General features: G+C 39.1%; 1 protein-coding gene across 2 annotated transcripts in view; it reads left to right on the forward strand.

Annotated features, from left to right (window-relative positions):
- The first annotated feature begins 464 nt into the window (after positions 1–464).
- ZSWIM8 (zinc finger SWIM-type containing 8) overlaps positions 465–25,629 on the forward strand; it is a 54,393-nt gene continuing 29,228 nt past the window's right edge. For both annotated transcript variants that reach the window (XM_066554716.1, XM_066554717.1), the window contains exons 1-3: positions 465–1,070; positions 20,573–20,726; positions 21,906–22,000. In XM_066554716.1, the coding sequence (XP_066410813.1) occupies positions 893–1,070; positions 20,573–20,726; positions 21,906–22,000 (427 nt within the window). In that variant the 5' untranslated portion in view covers positions 465–892. The remainder of the gene's footprint in view (positions 1,071–20,572; positions 20,727–21,905; positions 22,001–25,629) is intronic.

Genomic DNA, 25,629 nt, shown 5'->3' on the forward strand with positions numbered 1-25,629 from the left:
GAGCCATCTTGGTGCCCGCGCCGGGCAGGGACGGGACCCGCCGGGGCCGCGAACCGCCGGGGCCGCGCCGGGCTCGGGGGCGTCCAGCAGGGCCCGCCGGCCATGGGCTCATAGAGACAACCGCGGGGCCACCGCGACCGGAGCGGCGACGGGCTGCCCCCACCCTGCCCGCCGGGACCAGCGCCGGGCGCTCCCCGCCGGCCGCCGCCCGCGCCCCCGTGAGGCCGGAGCCGCCGCCTGCCCGCCCGCGCCGCTGCCGGTGCCGGTGCCCGTGACGAGCAGCCGGGAGGTCGCGCCGCCCCTCCGCGGGCGCTCCGGCCCCACCGGGCTGTTTTTAAGCCCCCGCGAGCGGCAGGGAAGTTGTTCCCCCCCAGCCCCTGCCGGTGCCCCTGCCCTCCCTCCCCTCGGTTCCTGCGCCGGGAGTGAGACAAGCACAAGCTCAGGGAGACCCGGCCCTGCGCACAGACACCGGCGGCCCCCCCGCGGGAGCTCCGGAGGAGGAAGCCGGCCCCCTTCCCTCGTCCTGCAGCGCCGGGAGCCTTCGGACCCTCCGTGTGCCCGGCACGCACCTGTCCCGCCCGGAGGCAGCTCTCATGGACTAACCAGCCCCCTCCGCCTCAAGTACATTCTGTGGACATAAGCATTTTTTAACTTTTTAAAGAACTTTTTTGTTTCCCCCCATGGAATTTTTACCAGCTATCCTGGTAGTTATTTCCTGCTTCTCTCATCTCAGACAGCGCTGACTTTGTTTTTTCCTGGTACTGTAGTATGGGGATCAAATCAAAACCGAGATTTTAAGTATTGCAAGAGCCCTCAAGTCCATTCACCTGTTAAAAGTGAGCAGTGCTGTTCCTGTCTTTCTTCTTTTCCCCCACGTCGCCTCTCGGATGTGATGGAACTCATGTTCGCAGAGTGGGAGGACGGGGAGAGGTTTTCATTTGAAGACTCCGATCGCTTTGAGGAAGACTCTCTTTGTTCCTTCATCTCTGAGGCGGAGAGCCTTTGCCAGAACTGGAGAGGATGGAGGAAGCAATCGGCTGGACCCAATTCCCCCACGGTCAAAATGAAAGGTGAGGTCACCCGATTTAATTGAGATGCTCTTTGGATTCGTGGAAGTTGTGGGGCAACGGGGGGTGGTAGGTGAGGAGATCTGCAGAATGAAATTCAGAGCAGCAGAGAGAACTCCTGTGTACGATTCATTGTCGGGATAAATTTTGTGCAAAGATTGAAACTGTGAGTTCACCGGGGTTCTTAAGGGAATGTCTTTTAGGTGAGTTTTCACTGGGGGCACTCGTAGTATCGTGATGCTGCTCTACTGAGTAGATTTTGTGGGATTGCTCTTGGAAATCTGAAAACTGTTTTCTATAAACAAACTGCAGACTTGGCTGGGAATAACTGCATAGGTTCCCACAGGCTTTGATTGAAGTCCACTAAGGTTTCATGGAGGTTTTTGTTACTTCTATCAAGCTACTCATGTAAAGCTATGTAAGCCATCGTTGTATAGAGCAGTCCATTTTCCTTGTCTGATTCTTGGCATTTCTCCTTTTTCTAGTAAATTAGCTCTTTCTTTTGCAATAGTGGAGCAAGAGGGCCTTACCACTGCCACAAAGAAGTCTGCAACAGCAGAGTGCCTGCTTCAAGAGTTGTCTTATTTCCTTTCTGCTGATAGTAATTTAATAGCAGACAGCAAAATAAGCAACATTAGCAAATGAATTTTATTTTTAATTAACATATAGCTCTTAGCTCTTTGCTTTATTTTTTTTTTTCTTTTTAACAAAACTTGATTTCACTATTATTCTACTGCATCATGACCCTGGAATTCAGGTGATGTTTGCACTAAGCAGAGTCAGACACACAGTTAACTGAAATTACACAAACTCTTTCTACTTTTCTTTTTATCTCCTGTTTCTTCAGGCCAGTGTCAGTACTTTTCCTGATCTTTAACCATCACCTGCCTCATTGATATCTCCCTATCTGGAACTGTAAAACTTTATTCTCTTCTGAATATTGCCCTTACATGAATAGAAAATGCAATTTATATTGAATTGAATTGGAATCTGGCCATGTTGTGCTATGGACAAATGTTCAGTTTTCGCTGGCTTAGTACCATAAAGTACACTTTGCATTACCCATAGGCTTTCCAGAGCAGATTAAGTTTTAAATTCTACTGCTGCAAAGAAGGGGAACTGTGTTGGCATTTGTAAAAATCTGTGAGTCCTGAGATGCAGAAGTAAGCATTGTGCATGGGGCAAAGCATATACATATATATTTATTTCATGTTTTGCATTAAGTCTCGTTGAACGTGTTATCTTGCTAGAAAGGAGCTGAATTTTTAAAAACACATTGGTGTGGAAATAAAGACATCTTTAGTTTGGCAGATTGGTTTGCATGGCTCTGCAAGTCAGACTGATGTTTGCAAAGATGATTTTTTTTTCAACTTCTAGATGCTTTTAGCCAACTTTTCTCCACTGGTTCAGTGTATGACTGAGTGTTCTTCTGGGTCTTGACCTAGTTCCTTGAGCTCTCTTGACCGAATTAAATCAAGCAGCAATTGCTCTCTCTGCTGACACCCACTTGTTGCATTAAAAGGAAAAGATACTTCAGTAGATGGTGCATATTTGCAGTCTTCAGGCTCTTTTCTGACATTTAAGACACAATAGCTAGCATTGCTGTGATAATTGTAATTATTTACATGATATTGGAGTGTTGCTGTTCTGCAGACTTGCATGGGCAAAGCTTTTATTGCTTATACTTGGTTCATATATTTCAGGTTCATATATTTCAGCTATATATATATATTGCCTCCTTTATTAGACACCTAATTCCTTTGTATGAGAATCTTATTTTAACAGGAGGGACATTTTTGTTGTCCCTGTTATATATACTGTTATACTATATATATATATATATATATAGTATATACTATATATACTGGATACTGTTGCCTTCTTTAAGGCCCTTACTGGCAATTCCCAGGCTCTGGTCAGAGTTATTTTTAGAAGAATGTGAATGTGGATTTGTGGCCTAAATAATTATTTGTTCACGCTGTGAAGTCACATATGATACTACCAGTGTGGAACACTTGCAGGTGCTTTACTGTACACAGTTGTGTTGCCAGAAAGTCTGGTCTGACGTGAGATCTGTCATTGTCTGGAATCTCCTTGGATTTCAGAACTCCTGTACCAGTTTTGTTGTTCTTAATAACCTCTTCTTGACACTGTTTTTGAGTCAGAACACACAGAACTTGCTGGGTCCTGAGGTTGTTGCTTGTAGTGAGTAATTTCAAATGTGATAATTCAAAATTGAGCTGTGTATTTTTATTTCCACAGTTTGCCATTTTACTGTTGCCTAATAAAACAAAAAGTGTGGTTAGACACTAGGTTATTCTGTTAAATGCTAAGAGGAAACAGAGGAACTATATTCTGTTAGTCTTTTCCTCCAGTTTGGAGCTCAGCCTGTATTTTGGTGTGGAATTAGTCAGACAAGTTATGTAATAGAAAGGATTTCTAGCTTTTTCAATTGTTTTCAGTTTGTCCTTGTAAGTGTCAAGTTCTTCTTTAATTGGTTCAAAGAGAATCCCCCTAAGACTGGTGGAAGAGCTGTTGGCTGTCTCTTTAACAAACAAACTACCTGCACAGAGGTAGTTACAGCTTTCTTACTTTCTGCAAGTTTTTTTCTTCTTGGGTATCTTTAATATTACTGTCAGGTTTATTGGAAATTTTGTAATAAGGCTTGGGTTGCAAATATACACAGTATTCACTACAGAGGGTTGCCAAAAAGATGAGTTATTCACTTGTCTGTGAATCACCCCATTGGTTTGCTAGAAGATGATGGAAGGGAGAGAGAAATGCTTGAGTTTCTCTAATACAATCCTTGGAACTGATTTCTTTATAAAATCAGGTATCTTGAGTAGTTATATCAGAAAAATAGAATTACAATTGGTTGATTTTTCTCACATTTGATTTCTGCTGTGGTAAAGTCCTCTTACAGTCTTCCTATACTGCACTCTAGAAAGGAATTTTCTCCTTATGTGTAGAATTGCCAATGTGGAGAAGGAATGCATTGTGTCCACTTCATGGATGCCCTTAGATTTCAAAACTACTCTTAATCTCCACTAATTCACCTGCACTGAAATCTTGGAGGAAACCTGTCAGTTTTGGGCGTACTGGGAGTCCTGTGATGATTTGGAATGGTTTTTTTTTTACAAATGCCTTGTTCTCTTGTTAGCTGCCTTGATTGCTTGCTTTACCCCTTGTGTTTTTAGTTTTGGTGGTGTAATGCTTCTAACTGACATTTGGCCAGTCATTACCTGTATACATCATTGATTGCACACACAGACAGAGGATTCTGCTCTGAAGTTAAGGTGAATGGATGTTTGAAAGTACAGCGTCCTTGCAGTGTGTTCAGAACTATCTGGTTCTTAGAGCTGGTTTGTAACTCCAACTCTTTTTCTTAGATATCAAATTACATTCCACCAATTTGTTACCCAGCTACTGACAAATGCACCCACCTGCCTTTTCTGCCCTTTTCTGGACAAGTCTGTTCTTTCCCAGGAGCCATTATGATCCTCTCATGCCTTTCTCACTTTAAAGCAGTTGCATTTTTCATTGGTAATTGAAGTAAGTGTAGTCTTTCTGCAAATGTTTAAACATCTAATGTTATCTTCACATAAATATTTTTGTGATAGAATTTGTAAGAATAAGAGTTCAAGTACACTCATTATCTCTTCAAACCCACTGTGCCTTTGTTTCTTCCTGAAAGCTTCTAAGCTCTTTCCCACCCTTAGTCCTTTGTTTCACAGTTTCTGAAGCATAAATATTTACCAAACATTTAGGAAGCTGGCATTAATACTTTAGGATTGTTAAATAGTGTCTTCACAATATATTTACTCATTTTGTGTTTATTCATTCATGGTGGATTTGGTTGAAAGTGTGCTGAAGAGTTGTGTTGAATCTGTATTCACTAGGCAGCTAGTGAGAAAACTTGACTTTTTTTCCTTTCCTTTACTGTAAACTTGAATTATTGTGTACTTTATTGCAGAACCCCCTCAGACTTGACTAAGAAATTATGCAGGTAGTGCTCTCATGGAAAATATTCTCATTATCCAGCTGCAGACAGTTTTTGTTCTTTCAAACTGTTAGAAGCACCCACATTGTGAAGTTTTGGGCACAGTGCCTCAGAACTTCAAGCTGTATAGAGAAAATCATTAGCAGAGATTATACAGAGCTTGAGGTGAAGGTATGATCAGTTCAGAGAGCAGAGTCTGAGCAGTGTCTATGCTGGTAAAATAACAGTGACTGATTTTCATTAATTTATACAGGAAAAGAATAAATAGTATAAAGAGCACTCTTTCTTCCTCAGGATTGCCACTAACTAAGAAATTCAAGCTAATCCTTGTTCAACTTCAGAAAACAGCAGAAAGAATATTTAGTCTCTTTCAAATTCATACTGTGTGCTCTTGGGACTCTTGGTATAATCAGAGAAGAATGCTGGTATCATCCCAAAGTATGTCCACTCTTTGAGCCTAGTGAAGCTTCAGATGGACACTCTGTGGTTTGCTGTTCTTTTGTTACTGGCCATTACTGTATATTACAACTGATTTCTTTTTTTTCTGCTTTATTTGTGCCTCTGCTATGAAGAGGGAGATTTTGTAGTCAGCTCACACTTCTGGGAGGTACAGGTGTAATAAGGGTTCAGGTTTGATCTAGACTGTGAATTGTGCTCTGCCTTTGTTTCCCATCCCTTTCTTTATCTTCCCCTCTCCCTGTTAGGGATTTTTTTTCCCTGAGTTGATGAGTTCACATCAACTTCAAGAAGCTTCAAGAAACCAGGCAGGCTTGGTCAATAGGTGGTGTCCTCCTAGCTTCAAGAATTGTGCTGGGCTCTTGTACATTCTGTGCTCCTCTTGCTCTGGTTGCTTCTAGTTGTAGTATGGTGAAATGATCTGTGTGTTTGAAGACCCAGCAGTTAAGTGTGGTTTAATATGCAAGTCTACAATTTTGGAGTTCCAGTTCAGTCTGAGGAACAGCACAAATCCATAGCATACCCTATATGCACAAAAATAGCACCTTCTGTACAGTCTGTATTTCTTTAGTGAGGAAGGAAGAAATGAGAAGTCAACTGATCAAACTTAGGAAAGTTTGTTTAGAGGTATTAATGTAGCCAAAGTAAAAATCATTCAGCATATGAATTGTGGGAGTAGATTTCACATTGCTCATGTTAACTTGTGGCCAGGCCCTTTTTTCTCTGCTCTCTGAAGTCAACCTGTGTTTTGCAGTCTTTTAAACAAACACACAAAAGCTCTCTTCTCTCCCTCCTCCAGCAGTACCTTTGAGGGAAGAGAAATAGAAATTGGTGATTTGAGCAGTGTCTCTTATGCCAGTTACAAACCAGGAGCAAAGAGCATTCCTCTTTAATTTTCTGTGTTCTAGGTAATATACAGTACTTTGTTCCAGAGGAAAAAAAGGAATGTACAGTTTCAAAAGATGTTTACATACTTTAATGAATTCTGGAGTAAATGTTTGTCTATTTAGAATATCAATAATTGATTTGGAAGCTTTTGTTTGTTTTTGTATAAGAAACTTAACAAGGAATCAAAACCTATTTATTCTTTGGTTCCTAAAGTTGAATAATGTCTTTAAAATTTCATTGCTCCTTTCAGACCAACAGCTTTTTGGATTACCTATCTAAGTGTAAGAGTGTAAAGCAGTTATAAGACTAATATAAAATAGTGTCATGGCTAGAAGTTATTTTTTTCAACTTTATTTTAATGCACTTTATGTGTATTAAGCACTTTCCTCCCTCTTCCTGGTTTGTAACAGCCTTCTGAACCCTCCAGAAGTAAAAGTCAAAGCACATAGGTGTCAACTAGCTAAAATATTACATTTAGAATTTTATCTTTTAAACATTAAATAGCAGTGGTGCACAATGTACAAAATACTTGAAATACCGATTCTAATTTCAAAATACCATATGACACATTTTTAAATTGCCTCCTCTGAAGCTGTGTAGTCTTGAGCAGTTAAGTGTAAGATTAGCAGTCAGAAGTTTCTCATTCTTCTCACAGTTTGTGTGTTCTTTGATACATCTTTTCTTTATTTCTGGCAAGGCTGTGGGTAGTTGTGTAGCATTTTTAACAGAAAAGACTGGAAGTGATGTCTTTGACCACATTTCCCCATGTGCTTTAAACATTATGGGCAAGGCTTGTGGAAACTTTGCTGTTTTGATTATTTTTAGTTCATCTATATTTGCTTCCATACAGCTGGAAATGTGCTGTCTTTGTTTGAAAAGAGTAAAACAAAGGAGCTCTGTCAGGTTGCAATATACCTATTAATTAAAATCTTCTGGAATTATGTGTTTTGAAAAAAGTGATGCCGTGAAAAGTACTTAGTTTTATTAAAAATATATCTTCTACAATGAATCATTATTAGTGTTTCTAGGTTGCTGGAAGAAAAAAAAAAGAAAAATGAAGGCATCAGTATTTACCAGTATCAATTAGGCAAAAGCTGAACATATGTAAGCTGGAAAAAGCTTGTGTTGATTTTTTGTATTTACCTTAATCTCTGCTGGTGTGAGAAAAAAAATTGGAAGTTAAGACATTGTCTTTCCACAGAAGGAGGAAACCTGAAAAGATTGCAGGAGTAGTGTCTTTGAACAAAATCTTAACATTCTCATTCAGCTGCTGGAAGTAGGGGAACCTGAGTATTTCTTGGTGTCTCAGTGACTGTTTAGCTTTTCTTTTGTCTTCTAGGCTTATCTTGTGACTGTGAACATATAGTAGGGCTTTCATGCTTCTTTTCTCTTGTGGGATAAAAATTGGCTTGTAAAAGAAAGGGAAAGGATAAATTGATAAGATGGAGGGAGGAAGAAAAATATTTGTCCTCAGAAGAAATCCTGTCCTTTTGTGGGAGAAAAGCTGGATGCTGGAAGGGAGAACACAGTTGACAGAAGGAAGAAGAGGGACCTTGGAGACCAAATACAATACAAAAAAAGAAGTCCACATTTTTTTACAAAAATATAACTAGGTAGCATGATAAAAGAAATATTACCCAGAATTTATCTGCAAGCAGTTAGTCTTTACAGGGAGGCATCCAGGGGTACTTTTTTCTCCCAAGTTAAGACATTTATGTGATGGGTTATTGCAGCAGTGGGCAGGTGAACACCTGGGCCACTGAGTCTGGCTTCTTCCTCTGTCCAGAGAGATGAAAAATTTAAACGGATGGCCATCGTTCTTTGCTACCCAGAAATACTGGTAAACATGAATAATTCATTGGTGGAGACCTGAACATGAAAACACCAATCTTTTAAAATTCAATTAGCATTGCTTGTACCCCAAACCTCCCCACAGATAAACCAGTGGAAAAAGTTAAGTGTGGCTTTTCTATTCATTAGACTTGAGATCTCTAAAGATGCTGCTTTGAGCATGTCTCCCAGTTAAAAGGAAAGAAAAAGTGACTTAAAATAAAAGTACCAAGATACCATCTAGACTCTTTCTTAGAGCTATTTATTAAAATAATGCCTGTGTGCATTAGGGCCATTCTTGATGGCATCTTGTCAATGTGTGTGACAAAATGAGGTTCTTGGTTGAGTACAGAAAAGTTTCTGAACCTGTGAATATTGGGTATTGTATGGCCTTATGGAATCTGTCTGTGTCTTGTTTCAGGTTTACTGTTCTCTGCATATGCTCCCATTTGCCTTTGTGTATCACCAGTTGTGATTCTTGAGACTGATTCTTTTTGTGACTGATTTTTATTTTCTTTTTAATATCCCTGTACTGGAATTCTTATGGTGGTAAAATCACATCTGTCTCATCCTTTGGATCGTGCACCAACATGAAGTCTTGTTAATCCATGCTCGAGGCTAATTGAATAGCCTAATGATGGCTTGAATACCCAAGTTCCATGGTTTTAGGAAATGATTGCTAATGTGAAAGTACCTGGTCAGGGTTTGACATTGAATCTTCATGGTACTCCTGCAGGTAGTGTGTAATTAATAGGTGTACAAATGAAATTACCATTTTTCTGAGAAGCGAATACATTTGTGAAGCCTATAGGGCATCTTTTAGCAATTCTCCTGAGCGCTTTACAGTTCCTATTGCATATTGCTTGTAATTTCATTTCTTACCTCATATTTAGGTCAGTGAATGCTGAGACAGGAGGAAGAAAGAAATGTAACTGGTAAATTTGTTTACCAGAGGTCTGGGTGAAAATACTTGTAACTTAGGCTTTTTATGCATGTCTTGCAGAGAAGGTTGTATTTGACCTAAAATCTCTCCAAGTTTCATTGACTGCTTGCTTGCATTTAGAGCAGTAGTGCATGGGGACATTTTGAGAAGATGGTTGACTTTGCTTCAGTCTTGTGATGTTGGGAAGATCTTGGGAGATATTATTCATCTGCCTTGCCAAATTCATGCAATGGACTGCAGTTAATCCGTGCCTCACAGTTTTCAGGGATGCTTTAGGTATTATTTTTGTGCACTGAAAATAATAGACATGCTTGTAACTAACCCTTCCTCTGTAAACATTCTATAGATGCCTTCCTGCTTCATATGTGCCTTTGTACCCAGTTTTGTTTAGCTTGTTTTGTTCTCCCTGCAGGTGATGGGAGAAATTGGAAGGGAGTTTATTTCTTGTTAGAAGAGGGACTCTCTCCAGCTCTTGGTTATTAACATATGATCACATGAATACTTTACCTCGAGTGGGAGAAAATGTAATTGCTAGGGGCTGAGAGCTCAAGGCAGGCTGGGTGCTGCCAGCATTGGAAGCTCGTGTCCAACAGGGGGGTTCAGACAGGCTGGGACTGCTCTGCTGTGCCTTGGGACTGGGGGGGACAGCCTGGAACTGAAGGACATTGCAGACTGAGCTCTGTTACTTTGCATGAAGCCTGAGGTTAGATTTGGGGAGATTTTTACCAAACCAAAGGAAAGAAAAAGGAGTCAGGTAAGATTTTTTTCAAAAGAATTTAGATATCTAAGTTCTTGTATTTATGAAATAGATATTTAAACCTCTGTTGGTTTCCATTTGGTGATGTTAAGCGTTGATACCTTCTTCTAGTTCCTGACAGTTGTTTAATTTTTTTTTTACTCTAGAGGTGAGAATGCTTATCCTTTATTCTTTTCAGATGATAACTTTCCCTTCAGCCACCCAAAAATTGGCCTCCTGACATGCTGATACATTCAGTAAATGCACCTCTTCAGTGTTTGCCAGTGCATTTGTTTGGAGGCCAAGTGATACTGTTCTGGCATTTATTTAGACATTTGAAAAAAGCTGGTTAGGAATTAATTTTGCATGTTATACTTAAAGATGGTTACTAAGGATGGTGCTGTAGAGACCAGCACACTAAGTAGTGGAGGTTGCATGGTGTTTTGTATTACTTCCTTTTGTGTCTGAAAACATATCCATACTTCTTGATAGAGATTGATTCTCAGCTGTGGTGAAGTCAGACTTTGATTTATATTTGTGTTCCATCATCTACAATCAGAAAAATATTTGGTCTGTGTCGGTCTTTGTAGCTTTTTTTTGGTCATAGGCCACTGGAAAAAATTTTGAATTCTGAGCTTTTGAAATACCTTGTGTGGGGCAGGAGTGGGAATAACTGGTAATACTGAGTCTTGCTTTCAGGAGGCAGGAGCTGTTTGATGTCTGTGCTCTGAATGCACAATCCTGGTTGTACAGAATTCTTTCTGCATGGGGTGAGAGAGCAAGGAGTAACAGTGCAGGGGAAATGACTTGCCTGAAGCTAATCTGCTCCATCAGCTGTAGACTTATTTTGAATGCAAGCTGCCCAATTTGTCGTGAAACCTTGGCCAGCACTGGCATGAATGCAGTGTTTTGTCGCACTGTCTGTCTTGCTTTACAAAAATCTGCTGTTTATTTTAGGATTTCTAGCAGCTGTCAGTTGCTTGCCCAGGCTGCTCTTTTTATGAAATGAATAAATTTGTTTAGGGAAGGAAATGGAAAGGTTTGAAATAAGAATTTTCTTGTCTGAATTTTCAGAGGTGATTCTCAAGTTGGGAATGCTGCATTACCTGCCTAATACTGGTATCAGAGTTTTGGGATCTCAGTCATGTTAGAGTAGGTGAGAGTTGAAAAAAAAGGCCATAGAATATTCCAATTTCATGAACATAGCCTTGTGCAGATTTTCACAGTTATTGCATAGGATTAGCAATAAAATTAGATGGAAAAACACCTTTCTGGTCTAGATTGGAGTTTTGTGTGAAGAGGTCCTTACATTTTCTCAGAGCAGATGTTTTCTGTGGGTGCATTGTACACCTTTGCAACAAAATCTTGAAATATTAGGCAGAACATAGGTGAGTTGGATCTTAGGACTTCAAGTTAGTGTTGGAGAAATGTGCCGATGTTCCTTTCCTGAAGTCATGGAAACGAATAATGGATTTTTTCCCTTTCCCTCATCAAACATATTCTTTATTACCAAATGTAACTTGCAGCTTTCTATATTTTCCTTGAACTATAGTTCTGAAGATGTTAATAAAATGGTCTTCTTTGTAGAGATCTGGTTTGTAATATAGTAAGAATGTTGTAGTTATGATGCTTTAAGGACATAGCGCAGAGAGCTTTTGTAAGAGAAGAAGGGGAATCTGTTCTTCAGCCAGCTGACCTTCAGAGTGCAAAAAGTTTTCAGACATGCACCTCTTTAAATTCTTAGTGTGTTAGAAATCTTAATGTTGGATTAAACAGACATTGTGCATCTTCTGAGTTTTAGTTCTCTGGTCAGTTATTGCTAACCATTGTAAAACCTAACCAGCTTTCCTTTTTCTAGGGCTTTTTTTGACTCATGAAGTCAAGTGAATGTGTTACCAGGAGTTGGCATGGCACTGGAATGCTTAAAGACGTAACTTTAAAAGTAATGACCTAAGATAAAATAGTTTTAAATCAGTCTAACATTAAAACAGCAGGAATTGTGCTGAGCGTGGCATTCTTCCTCTGTTGGGGGCTCAGGTTCATTAGCAAAAACTGTTTTGAGGTGCAGTCTCTCTGATCAATGTTAACACTGTGGTAATGTCATTTCTGCACAGGTGAGCAAAGTTAAGTCAGTTGGTTTTCAGTTGTGGGGTTTTTAACTCTGTATACATACAGAGAGTGATTGTAGAAAACCATAGTGAAGTGGGTTTGTCAGAAATGTGCAGAAGGGAACTGCAAGCCTTAGCAGATTTAGAACTACTGACACTTGAAAAGATTCCCCACCCACTCAGCCCTCTAAATCTGCAATCATTTGTGTTCTGCAATTCTACAGGGCTTGTGTGCTAATAAAATACAAGTATTGTTTTTCTGATATTTTAATGTATATTAAGGCCTGCCTTATAGAAGGAACTAATTATAGCTTCCTAAATTATCTTCATCTTGGAGGCAGAAATCATGAGTCCAGGAGATATGTATATGCTGTCAGCTAAAGAATATACTTCTCTCATTTTGAAGGGCAGTCCAAATCCTGCAACCAAAGATAATTTGAGCCATTAAATATTTTGACTTACACATAGGAGCTGTTTGTGATGTATTGTTAAGCAGTTTGCAGAAATTGCATTCAGATGAAATTTGACTCTGCTATGGCTTTTGCTGCAGGTAGCAGAGACTTTGTGGGTGAATTGGACACCCTCCTGTGATAAAACAGCCCTTTTTGCATTGGGTTAAAAAAACTGCCATTCTTAAAATGTTGTGATGTCTGTAATGGAATTTGTGTAGTGCTGCACTTTGTCAGTTAAGTGTGAAGTTTCCTACTTTGGAAACTGCAGAAATCTGCCCATCTGGGATCTGTTTTTTTTAATGGTTTGTGGCTATGAATCTCATCAGTGTTATCCATTAAATGCTAACGAAAAAATTATGTTGCTTATTCATCTTTTCAACTGTTTTATACATAAAATGTCATTGTGTGGCTTAGGGCTGATGTAGGCCTCCCCCAAATTATTTTTGCTTTCAACATGGTCCTACATCTCTGCATTTGCAACTCATTGACATAATTTTCAATGTCATTTTACTGCTGCAAAATGTTTATGTGATCAGACAGAGTTGCATAACTCTCGCTGAGGAAATAAGAGATATAAGAAGGTCTTGTAAGCACAGATCCCATTAGGGTTTTAGTGCTGTTAGTAAGCTTATGGGGCTAGTAGCAATGGAGAAGGAGAAAGATAAAAGCAAATAAGAGGAGCAGATTTGTCTCTCAATTTTAAAAAAGCCTGAATTTTTAATTGAGAGTTCTGCACTATTTACAGGCAGTAAGAAGGCTAATGTGCATATTTAATGAGTGAATTGCATAGACAGAAAAAGAAAACCAAATAATCCCGCTAGTTTCTTGTTTGATTTCTTTTTGTGAACAAATTAGTGTACCTGTGATTCAAAGTGTCTCTTGCTTTGTTCCCCAGAGCGTTTTGCTCATTTGTTGATCACTTAGTTCTCACTATGAATATGTTTTTTGATTTTTAAAAAATGTGTATATGTGTGTGTGTGTATATAAATATTTTCATTCTTCCATGATGAGAATATCATCCTGCCATACAACCCTCTTGGATAAAACCATATTTTTAGAGTTTTTCCTGTGGCTAATTGCCTGAAATACTTGAGGGTTGCATTACAGTGTCCTGTCCTTGCTGCTTTTGCTAGATCAATTCTTTAGTTGTGCTTGCTTGCCATGAGTATGTGGATATTTTAAAAGTACAGAAACATTAAGAGAAAACAAAACCAAGGGAGCCCTCAGGTCAGAATGTTCCCTCTAGTCTGTGTTCTGAGCAAGGTTGATTAACAGTAAGTCAGCAGTAGGATGTGTAGCATCCTATCTCCATCACTTGATCCCTGTTCTTGTCTTGTCTAACCCTCTTGATCTGTCACAGTGTGTGAAAAACTCACACAGATGAATTCCACCAAAGACTGTTGTTCTCCATTTGTTGTTGCAGCTGGCTTTGTGAATGCTGAGGTGTTTTGCAGGGAATTTGTTTGGGGTGTGTATTATCTGAGAAACAAGTATAGCTCGCTACAGCAAGTATTTCAGTGTAAAGAAGTTGCTTTTTTTCTTAAGATTGATGCTGCACAAATAGTTGGGGAATCAGGAGCCTGTATCTTCGCATTAGCTTCCTTAACCTGTGAAAGAAAAACTTCTACTTTTTAGCAATACTGTGGTTTGCTTGTTTTTACTTACAAAGGAACGTTGTGGGTTTTTTCCCTTTGTACAAAATGGCGTGGAATTATTAATCTGAAGCAGGGGAATTGAAACCAGCGAACTGAAGACAGCTGGGAGTCAGTATTTGAATATTGCCTTGTGTCTTGTGGTTTTCAGATGCTTCATTCTGCTTGTAGTCAAGCTAGACTATGACTGGGTGCAGATGCAGCTCCCTGTGTCCATTCACCTGCCAGGTTCGGATGCAGGAGGGTCTTGGTTCAGCTTCAGGGTCCTCACCCCTTGTCTTGCCTCTTGGTTTTGTTCCCTTGTTGTATGTGGGAGAAGAAAGTGGTACCTCTTCTTGGTGTCTGCTCAGTCCTTGTGCCTGCTGGGCTGCTGTAAGAACCCAGCATCTCCAGCTGAGCTGAAGCAGTCTGTGATGAGTGTGTTCTCATTGAACACCACTGAGATCAGCTGTGGGATTTGAAGAGATCATATGCAGCTGAGAGATTGATGATCTTTTGAAGAGAAATTAATCCCTAGTTGTAAGTATCTGAATACTGGCCTGAAAAAGGCCATCTTGAGTCAGGTTTTCTTCATTATCTACAGTGCTTCTTTGGACGGTCTACTCTCAGCATATGTGTAGCTGATCTGTCTTTTGCTGTATGGTATAGCCTCAGAGCTGCTCCAGCAGTTCATCTGTGAGCCTTTACAATGGAAGTTTCTCATGGTGTTCAATTTAGTTCCACTCTTCTATTCCAAATCCTCTCTCCCCTTACTTGGACCCATTTTGGTATGGGTGTTTAAAGGTAAGTAGTTGAATTGTTTTCAGTGCTTGTTACCTCTATGTTACCTCTCTTTCTTTGAAATTTTTAAGTTTATGTTGGTTATTTCAGTTGTGTTTTTATGTTAAGTAGTTTTCTTCTGGAGCTTGGTGGTTGTGGTTCACAACACTTCCTGTGTTCCAAGAGTTACAGGCACAGAGTAGCTGAAAAATCTCTTCCACTTAGGTGGAGAACTTTTCCTCTATCTCTTTGAAAACACAGCTGTCCTGTTTGTGACTGGACCATGAACCTTAATTAAATTTACTTAGTCTGATTTTCTCCCAGGATTGTAATCCTAAGACTATTCAAGGATGCTCTTAATATTCCATCATTTCTATATATTATGTACCTAGTGCATTGTAAATGGGCTGTGTTTTTTAATAATGTTGCCTGAAGTTTGGGGAACTGTATAGTAAGTATTTACTACTCCTCTCACAAGTCTGTGCTTGAAAGCCACAGAGCAGCAAGCAGATGTGAAGCAGAACTGTGTCTTGTGACCCTTACTGCTTATGTAGGCTGCAAGGATGTTAGTTCAACCCTTCTGATGTTCCCTTTTTGTTGACTTTGTAGGGCTGGAACTTAATGAGGCAAAAAGTTAGTGTGATAGAAAACCAACTGTGGTGGTGTGTCTGTGATCCATTTATCAGTTCTGCTCTTAATGAACACCTCTTTGAATAGGGAACTAAAATTAATGTGCCTTTTGGATGGAGCTTTGCATGAGAAATACCTTTAAAGCAAGAGAAAGTATCTTATTTTCAGACTTTTGCAAAATGCTTCTGGTACATACTATGTAGCTTATCTGCAGTTCAGAGATGGATTTTGTCTATTTTTAATAGACATGTTGCTTTTATAAGATGCCGATTATATGGTAAAATGGAAGAAGAAAAAGAAGTATAAATGGCCTAAATGCCTTGGATATAATTTGTTTGCAATAAACAAGTGCATCTTTAATTAAAAGGCTTGTGTGTCATTTTGCAATGTTCACCTTGGGAAACTGTTTTAAAAATACATTCACAGCATTCACCCTCAAGTATTACAGAGTTAAAGACAAAGGTGATGTTTTCTGATATTTCTTGCCAGGTCTGAGCCCTGAAGGACTGTATTTCTCTGGCATCTACTTCTTAAAGACATCAACTCAGAATAAATGTCTAGAAAGAAAAAAAAGAGCAAGAGAATAAACTAAAACCAACAGCAGAATTTTAGAAGGAAATGTACAGAAAACAGTAAGAAAACAAATCTTTTTAAAGAGTTGGTTTATGTATGTTATGATTAAATGCAATGCTTCCTCTGCTTGCCTGTTTGAGAATTGTCAGCACATTTTGATTTTAAGTGGTATCAGAGAGACAGTGTATCACTGGCTTAAGCCAAGGGGCATTTTACTGACAGGCAGTTAAACTAAACAAGCAGAAATCCTGTATGTGCATTCTACAGTAACAGTTTTATGTTTCTACATGGGAAATCCTGTAAAAAGCAATGTGTTATTTACTATTTTTAAAATGAGATTTGTAAAACAGATTTTGTAACACCCTCCCCATACCTCCTTCACCAGTCAAGATTGAACTCTGCATATTTCCTCTTAGTTTTACTGTTCTCACTAGCTTTTGATATCACAGGTGATTCACTTAATTTTCTTCATCTTCTTGTTCTGTGTATAGTTATATTACATTGTTACTCTTTGTTACATTTAGGAGTGAAGCCAGTGAGAAAGGTGAGGCGAAAGGTCAGATAGGGACCAGGGATTGCTGTAACATCAAAGCTGTAGACTCATCTCTTAAAAGAGAATGTAGCCTAAAATGCCATTTTTCTAAAGTTAGGGAAAGCAATGTGTCCTGTCTTTGTACTGTGTCTTATCTCTTGCTGTGAGTTTTGTTCACTTGCATTGTATTCATTCACTTATATGTATACTTTACTTTTAGAATGTGTATCAAATGAAAGTAATCAATGGAAATAACCTGATAACAGATACATTCAGTGTTTAGCCCAGTTGCTTTTTCTTTGTTGTGTTTTAATAGCTCTTCGGTATTCTCACGGTCCTGTTCTGCTGATTATTCCAGCTGTTTCTTCTCTGTTTTTCGGTTACTCTGCTGAAGGAATACTGCTACATCATTTTGAACATGATCTGTTCTTATGAGTAATTGTTGGCTGCACCTTATTACAGCCTACTCTCTAATAGGAAAGGTTAAGCAACTGCTACGCATTCATCTCTGTGTGGTAAGTCCTGCTGGCACAGAAGTTGTTCTGCTGGTGAAATTGCAGGTTTGTGTGCACAGCTTGTGTTGGCTGTTTTGGGGTCAGGTGTTTTGTTGTTGTTGTTGTTCCAGCAGGAATAATTACATCTATGCAAGGTTTCAGCTTTTACAAAATGGCTGTAAAAATTGAACCTGTAATTCATGCAAAACAGTAGCAAAAAGGGCAGGATAGTCCTCATGAAAGCTGCATGTTGTGTGATGGTAAATAATGGGGTGTGATTTATTCAGAATGGTTCAGATATGCTTGATCTTGCATTTTGGTTAGGAGATATAGATTAGATGGCTTCTCAAAATCCCTTCCAGACCTGGGTTTTCTTGGTCATTTAGCCTGTGAGAATTGTTTCAGGTTGCTTATGCTTTACTTGTGACTCTATTCTTCCAAGATTTTAAATGTGCTTTTTCTTCTGATTGGGTCATGTGTGCTTCCAAGAACAAATAGCGATTCATGCTAATTTTGCTCCACAATTTAAAATTATCTTCTCCCTTGGATAGTTTTGTCTCAAGAGTTTAACTTCACTGCTATTTAATTTTTTTTAATATTAAATTTGCAGTCTTCCTTCCTATACTTATTTTTGCTTTATGAGCAGAAGCTGTGGTGCTTTCTCCTTTACTTTTCTAGCAGACTTCCTTTTTCCTTCTTTGCTAAAATATTTATTATAGAACCTGAGAGTACCTTTTGTCTGTTTTATTGATAATACCTCTTGGTACAAGTGGGTATGAATCTACCTACAAGTAGGTATAAATCCACCAACCCAAGATTTGTGTATCCAGAAATAAACTTCTTGAATAGATCTCTCTTTGTTTGGGACTCAGATGAGAGTATTTGAAGTCTAGTTTTAGCACCAAAGTAGGACTGTCCAGCTGACTTTACAGGAGTAAAAAAGGAAAAGACCCTCTAAGACTGCTCTGAGCCATATTGCAGTTAGGGTTGTCTCACCTTGGCTACATGGGTGACTATCTCCTTGAAACTTAGGGCACTTTAACGTCTTTCATTTTGGCATTTACATGTGTGCCAGGGTAGCTATTGTGAATTCACACACCCTTGGAGTATGATTGACAAATTGTTTTCTACTTTTCAGTTAATTTCTACTATTTTTTTAATCTCTCTTTTTCCTTCTTGAAAGTTCTGAACTTTAGAACCATGCATGGTCTTATAAGTAAGATGGTTGGTTTTTTCCCCCTGCAGGTTTTACTGCTTTCACCTTATTCCCAAGATGTTTCAGCTGTGTGCTCTGAGTTATGCCACATAATTGGCCACCTGTCTTCTGCTCATTACTACTGACACGGTACAGCTGATGAATCAGTTAATGGGTTCAGTGCCAAGTCAGCCTTACCTTACCTTACTTTGTACAGTTATTAAAGTCAAGCTGACTGGCTTGTGCTAGACTTGTGCTGGAGCAGATGAGGTCTCTGTTGTAGTATTTCTAATCTAACCTTCATACCCAGCACCAGATCTTTATAGAAAGGAATGGTAAAAAGGAATACCATCCAGGCTGAAGGCTTGCAGCTCTCAAAAGAATGTACAGGTGTTTCAGTCAATACTGACATCATTTTCTGAGCCTTTTAGCTTGTAGAGGTTGTTTAGGTGTTAATCTCTTTTCTAGTATTGTGTAATGAGATAACTGAGTAGAGTACCTCTATAGAAGAAATGCATTTTAAACCATGCAAAATACCTCTCCTTTCATTGCTCAGAGTAATTTCAAGTATGAAAGTGCCTCAATTTGGACTTTCTGCAGTATCTACTACTACTGTAGTAGCAGGAATGATATTAATTTGACTGTGTTGTACTAATTAGAAACAGTACACTTTTTAGGGACTAATTAAAAGCAGTGTATTTTTTAGTGACTTGATTAAAGGCTTTACACCTGTTTTGGTTGTCAAATGTGGAAATGAAATTACTTTTCTGCTAAAAGCTTGTTTATCTGCTAGCTGTAGAGAAAGGGGCACATCTTTTTCCAATTTCACTCCTTTTATAAGCTGCTTCTCTCACATTTGTGAAGGGGATTATAGCACTGTAAAATAGAGACTGGATCTATAACATAAAAATCATTGGTGGTGGAGAACCAACCCTGACGGCAAAAGACTGACTCTATCTGGGAGAATGGAATAGTAACTAATGAATCTAATTTCACTGCAAAAAAAAAATCCTAAATGTGGATGTTTGATGTTTTTTTCCATACTTATGTAATCCTTTTGCTTGTTGGGTCTGCTCAGTGCTGGGGGAGATGTTGGCTGCTTTGCTGTGTGCATGCATTTTCAAAGCCCTCTCCTCTCCTGTCTTTCCCAGCTGCTGGGACTGGAGGGTGTCTCTAGGCAGAGGGTGAGAAAGTGCTTACTCACATCAGGGCTTAAGTTTTCCTTGGATATGCTGTCTGGAGGCTGGTGTGGAGGGGAAGCTGAATGCCAGGTTGGTTTATGTCCTGGCTTCCAGTCATGTTTTAGTGGCTGGTGAGGGAGGCAAAGAGACATAACATTGAATATCTGAATTAATTAGGGGTTTGGCATCAGGGTTTGGAAGATGGGGCAACCAAGGCTGCTGTAGTGATGGATCAGGAGGTGAGCTCAGTACAGCAGGGATGTATGTACTTGCAGATATGACAAGTCTGGCATTTTGTATAAAGTGTAATTTGGGTCAGAGCAAAGCAGAAACATGAGGGTTCTGTAGCCAGATGATAGGAAATCTTCATCTGTGGGTAAAAACCATAAAAAGTGGAGTTAATTTGGTAGAAAGGTGATGGTTAAATATATTTATATAAAGCTCTTACTGCCTTAAGATCCTCATGAGCTTTGTGTAGTCAGCACTGCACTGACATGTAAATTCCCAGTTGCTTCTGTAAGGTGCTTGAAGTATAAAGGCAGATATCAAATGAAGGGTGGTGGTGAAGGAAATAAACCAACAAATACTAATTGAAATAAAAACCTTGTAAATAGGTGAATACTGAGCGTTGTCAAAAAAAGTCAACACTAAAGTTCTTGGATAACCATTCCGTTGCTGCTTGTGCATATATGTTGGACTAATTCTTTGTGTAGACTATTGGAATTCAGGGGATGTCGCTGCCACATTGTGACAGAAATGTGTGGGAAAATACTTGGTTACCTTAAGTCTTTCTGAACAATGTCAGTTTTGGCAGGAGACAAAGTGCTAGGCTGATGCAGCTCTCTTGGCCAAGGACTGTTTTTTGGGATTTGTGCCCTGAGTGGTTGAAAACAAACATAGAGCTGACAGACAACTCTTCAAAACTCTTCAAAAGATTTCTGTGCTGACTTTACTATCTGTCAAAAATGGTCTTTAACGTGAGATAAAAGAGAAGGTGGAAGAGCTTTGACCTCTTTAGCCTCTCACAAGTTTTGTTGTCTGAATGGCTAATTGTGTTTTGTTTCTTGTCTTTCTAGATGGGCTGGTGATCCCATTGGTGGAACTCTCTGCAAAACAGGTTGCATTTCACATTCCATTTGAGGTGGTGGAGAAAGTTTATCCTCCAGTGCCTGAACAACTGCAGCTTCGAATCGCCTTCTGGAGTTTCCCAGAAAATGAGGAGGATATCAGGTAATAAATACTATTTATTTTTCACTGATGCTTAAGAAAAGATTTTGTTCACTTGAAGGAGAATCATTGTCCTTTTGATGTCCTGTGTATTTGGTGCTTCTGTGGCTCTCATGTGCCTTTTGTAATACATGGATAGATTACTGTGGGATATGCTGTGATATGGGGTTTTATTCTGAGGTGAGCTGCCTTGCATATGTGCCAGGAAAACCACGTAGATGTCTAGGTTCTATGTGTAAAGGATAAAAAAATAAATGCATCCTTTAATTTGGTTAACAGTAGGCTAGGCTAGCTTGTGGAGTTTTGTCCTTATGTTAATCTTACAAAATCATCTTTCCAATTTGAACCTGTTGCTGGAGTCAGAGCTTTAACTGGGCTCAGAAATTGTCAAAGAGGGCTTGCTCAGTGTGCTGTGCAATCCTTTTGTTTGTGTAAGTAGGAGAACCAGAATTTGCTGAATACATCAGTGATCAGAATTGATATAGTCAGATGACTATATTTCTTATGCTTCCACATTAACTATGTGACTACATAGTCAAAGATTTTCTGCCTTTAGATCTATTTCTAAGCTTTGCTGAAGCTTTTATGTTGTAGGAGGTCTACCCATGTAACTGTGCATTCAGAATTTTGTTGCAAAGTAGTGATACTACACTCTTTTAGAAAGAATCTTGCTGAAAGTTGTTGGATATGTTTGTCTAAGGTTCAGGTATCAGTTGGGGGAGATAGTTCAGGAGTACTGATGTAAGATCACCTACTAGGGAATAGAGCAAGCCAGCTGGTTGTACATGCTCATTATTCTGATGAACACACATATAAAAAAACCTCACAAGAGCATGCAGATAATTAGTCTAGAAGGAGTTTTTACTGTGGCATGCTAACATTAGACCTTGAACTATACTATACTATATGAAGGCTTAATTTTAGCTTATGAATGAATTTATATTTCAGAGCCTTAGGTGGAAATTCCTAAAACTGCCAGTGGCTATACACAAACCCAGTTAGGAAGAGACGAATGATTTTTGTGGTAGAATTGTTATGTTGAAATGGCAGGAGAGACCTAGACTTTGTATTCAAGATAGCAAGGTTTTTTCAAAAGCCAGAGGAAAAAGTCAGCAAAGAGGATAATGCTGTGAAGTTTCTCAAAAGCAGATGGTCCTGACAGGTTCTGTTTGTGTCTTGCAGGTTGTACTCGTGCTTGGCGAATGGCAGTGCAGATGAGTTCCAGCGAGGGGAGCAGCTCTTCCGGGTCAGGGCTGTCAAAGACCCTCTCCAGATAGGTAAGGACAGTGCAGCACCACGTCTCTAGATACTTAGAGTCCCAAAAGCATATCTGCACTGGGACAGCAGTGCGATGACCGTGTCTCAAAACAAGCTTTTCTGGCATCTTAGCTGAAACTCCCTGCCACATGTCTTCTTTGTAATGTCTGGAGCTAAATGCTATGTTTTATTTTGGCCTCAACCAGCCCAGCTGTGAAATGGTCAGAAATGTTCTGATCCTTAATGTGTCTTAGAATTTTCCAAAAAACTGTATAGGATACCTTTTTCTCCATAATGCTTAAATTCTTCATTGCTAAAGAGAACTTGACATTCTAGTTGTCTGATCAAATGACCAATGCCTAAAGTACATGTATGGCACAGAGGAAGTTTGCTAGGTTTATTTTTGTAACAAAAGAGTTTTATTAATTGTACAGTTATTCATGTAGTATTTTGGCAGATGGAAATCCTTCTTGTTGGACAGTACCTTTTATAGCTTCTCCTACTGTCTTGTTCTTTTCGTGTATTTTGGCTATAGAAGCTAATTTTATCTATACAAAGAATTGGATTCTGTTTTTTTCATTAAATCCTTTGAAGCAAAGAAGAATATTGAGATAGCTTTTTCAGTGGCAGCTGTTTGACCAGAAGGCATTATGTGAAATAAAGGTACTACTAGTATGTCAAGGTAGGCTGTGTCAATCCCATGCAGATTTTTTTTCCTGCAAGTGTGAGCTTCAGAATCAGACTATTATTTGGCATGTGGGAACCAAGCCTGTTCTAATAAGAAAAATGATAATATAAAAAACTGTATAATATTGAGAAGAAAATTTAGGAAATTTCTTGTATTTTCATGTGATGAGGGATAGAAGCTTCTGTGGGCCTGTTTAGTTATTAGAACCAGGAGTACTTAACTCTCAGTGATGAGAGAAATGAATAAATTTAGGTAAAGAGCTCTCAGAAAGTGAATAAAAGGGACATGTGCTATAAAGGTTTGGGGATACCGAAAAGAGAAAGAGATGGCAGCACTTGGTGGTCAGCACTTGTTTCAGTAATACATTAAAAAGGTGAGGAGGTGTAAAGCAATGTACGTGAACAAAGGCTGGGAATATTAATGCAAAACCTGTGTTTGGGGGAGCAGAAGAGTAGGGAAAAAGAGGAGGTGGGGAGTGATACAGGGGGAAAAATTTCTCAAGGACACATAGAAGCAACTGTGATTCTTGACAAAGGATTATGTGTGTGGAAGGGAAGGAAGAAACTTAGTTTAAATAGTAAGGTTGCCTTGTCCTTAGGAGAGGAACTGTATCTAATTGTGGTGGTTTTTTTCCTCCATAGATAGCAGCCCAGAAGCTGGGCAGCAGAGAAGGGGTGAATGTATTTTCATTTGTCCACTGCAAAGGATTTTAAGTTGTGTAGTTGAAGTGTTGGGTTTCATACACTGACAAATGGGAAAGGAAGCCCAGGAAATCAAGCAGCCCTTGAGGGAGGAATTGATTTGGAGAGGGATTGAGCAGTGCATTTTGATACTGTGTTCAGTAGGAAAAATCTTGACTTGTGCTTTGTGCTCTTCTTGTCCCATTTCCATTTGTAGTCTAAGATTTATTTTTTAACCATAAATAATCTTAGTAATTTTGTCTGCATGCATATCCATATCTATGATTTCTGAACAGTAGCACCTCTTCACTACATTTCAAACCCCCAGTTTTTTACAGCTTTCTACTGTATATACACATGGAATTGGCTTTTGTAGACCTTCTTCCTCCATTCTCTTTGTAGCAGTCATATACCCACGTTGTTGCACTGAAGACATTATTGCTGTTCTTAAACAGGTGTGTTGTAGATTGCAGGGACTTCTTTTTTATCATAGTCTTAGTTTCTTTTTAACAGCTGAGGAAGGCAGCAGCAGGTTTAGTTGGGATTCTAACTTGGCTTCTCCTTCAATAGTGTCTCCACTTTTTAGAGGTTCTGCTGTCTTGGGTTAAAACAAACAACTGTCCAAAAATGCCTTCCATGTAAAAGCTTTTGTTCAGCTCTTGTTTTCCCCATTTTTTTCCCAAAAGTTCCTGAGCTCTAAGCAGAGATGTATGTTTTCTGTTACTGTTGTAGGGGCATCAGAACTGCTGCTACATCACAACAGTGATGAAGAAAGCCATGTTGCAATGACTTGATGTGGAACTTGGGGACATGATTTAGTGGTGAATGTGGCAGTGCCAGGTTAATGCTTAGGTAGATGATCCTAAGGGGTCTTTTACAACCTCAAAGATTCTGTGATTCTTTTAATTTTTCCTGGTAAAAGAAACCATTAATTATAATCCAGATTGCTTTCCTCATATACTTTCCTGTGCCAGCCCACAAACAATTGTTAAGTACCGCAAGATTGGTGTTGCAAAAGAATTAACTGGGCAGTACTGCTTGAATTAGCATTGTAAGTGTCAGACATGTTTGTCAAGCTACAGATTGATTTGAAGCTTGTGATATGTCATGCTAAGCTCTTTAAATTTTGTCTCATTTTTTAAGTGTTGTTCCCTTGTTGCATTATCATTTAACTGTCTTCATATACAAAGAAGAATGTCATGGAAGGGGCTTGAGCTGGAATCCAGTCTTCTCTAACACCTTTTGTATATTTCTTTTGTTGCAGTGTAACAGAATTGCTACAATTCCGACTCATGAAATGCTTAATTTGCTTATGTGAAAGTCAGAGCATTACTCTGAGTTGCTTTTAGTATAACAGAAGGACTAGCTGAACTGTTTGGGTTGTATTAACCAAATGTGGAACATAAATTAGAACTGTATCTGGTAATAAGCAGTGCAGTAATGTTGTGTGAATGCCTTCCTTTGTTTTGATTCTGTTCCAATTGCTAAAATGGCTGAAGAATTTGGATGGCATTATGTGTACTAATCAAATTAATCACTCCCATCAGGGAGAGGATTTGAATTGTGGTGAACCGGACAAATAGAAAGGTTAAGCAAGGTAAGAGAAAATTTGTATTGGTATGGGGATTATATTTTGAGGAGAATGATGCACATTATTTTAAATTGAATAAATTTAGTAGGTCATGTGCACTCCTGAACACCATTATTTTTATCATCTCACACTATCATAATAAAAACTTATGGAAGTACATTATAAATCCACACTACTGTCCTCCTGATGGAAAAGCTATTATCTATCCCAAGCCAGACTGAAGTTTGGTTATGACTTTGATGCCCCGGTGCTTTCTGTGCTTTGCAAAAACTGAATTCCAGATTAGCAGAAAGGTTCTGAGGCTGATACTCATTGCTGTAGAGGATTACTAACTGCTGATAGGCACCTTCAAGACAGGTAGATAATCCATGCTGCTGCTGGCCCTTTCCTGATCATATGTGTCCCTCTGGATGAGCAACATCTCCAGAGGAAGCTGCATTATGAGTACAATTCATAAGCACTGTTCATGAGTTTACATGAAGCTAAGCCTTCTTGAAGTCCTTTGTCGTAATTTATTTGTTTATGGTCACTGATTAATGGGGCTAGATTCAAGTGTTATTCCTAAAATTTCTCCTTTCCATTGTTTTAGTCTAAGCAAGAGGTTTTGGTTTTTTTTTCTGAGGTCATGATTTGTAAAAAAGGGATATTAACAAAATTGCAAGGAGGTGCATAACTGATGACAAATGGGTA

This window comes from Molothrus aeneus, chromosome 8, assembly GCF_037042795.1.
Source record: "Molothrus aeneus isolate 106 chromosome 8, BPBGC_Maene_1.0, whole genome shotgun sequence".
NCBI lineage: Eukaryota > Metazoa > Chordata > Aves > Passeriformes > Icteridae > Molothrus > Molothrus aeneus.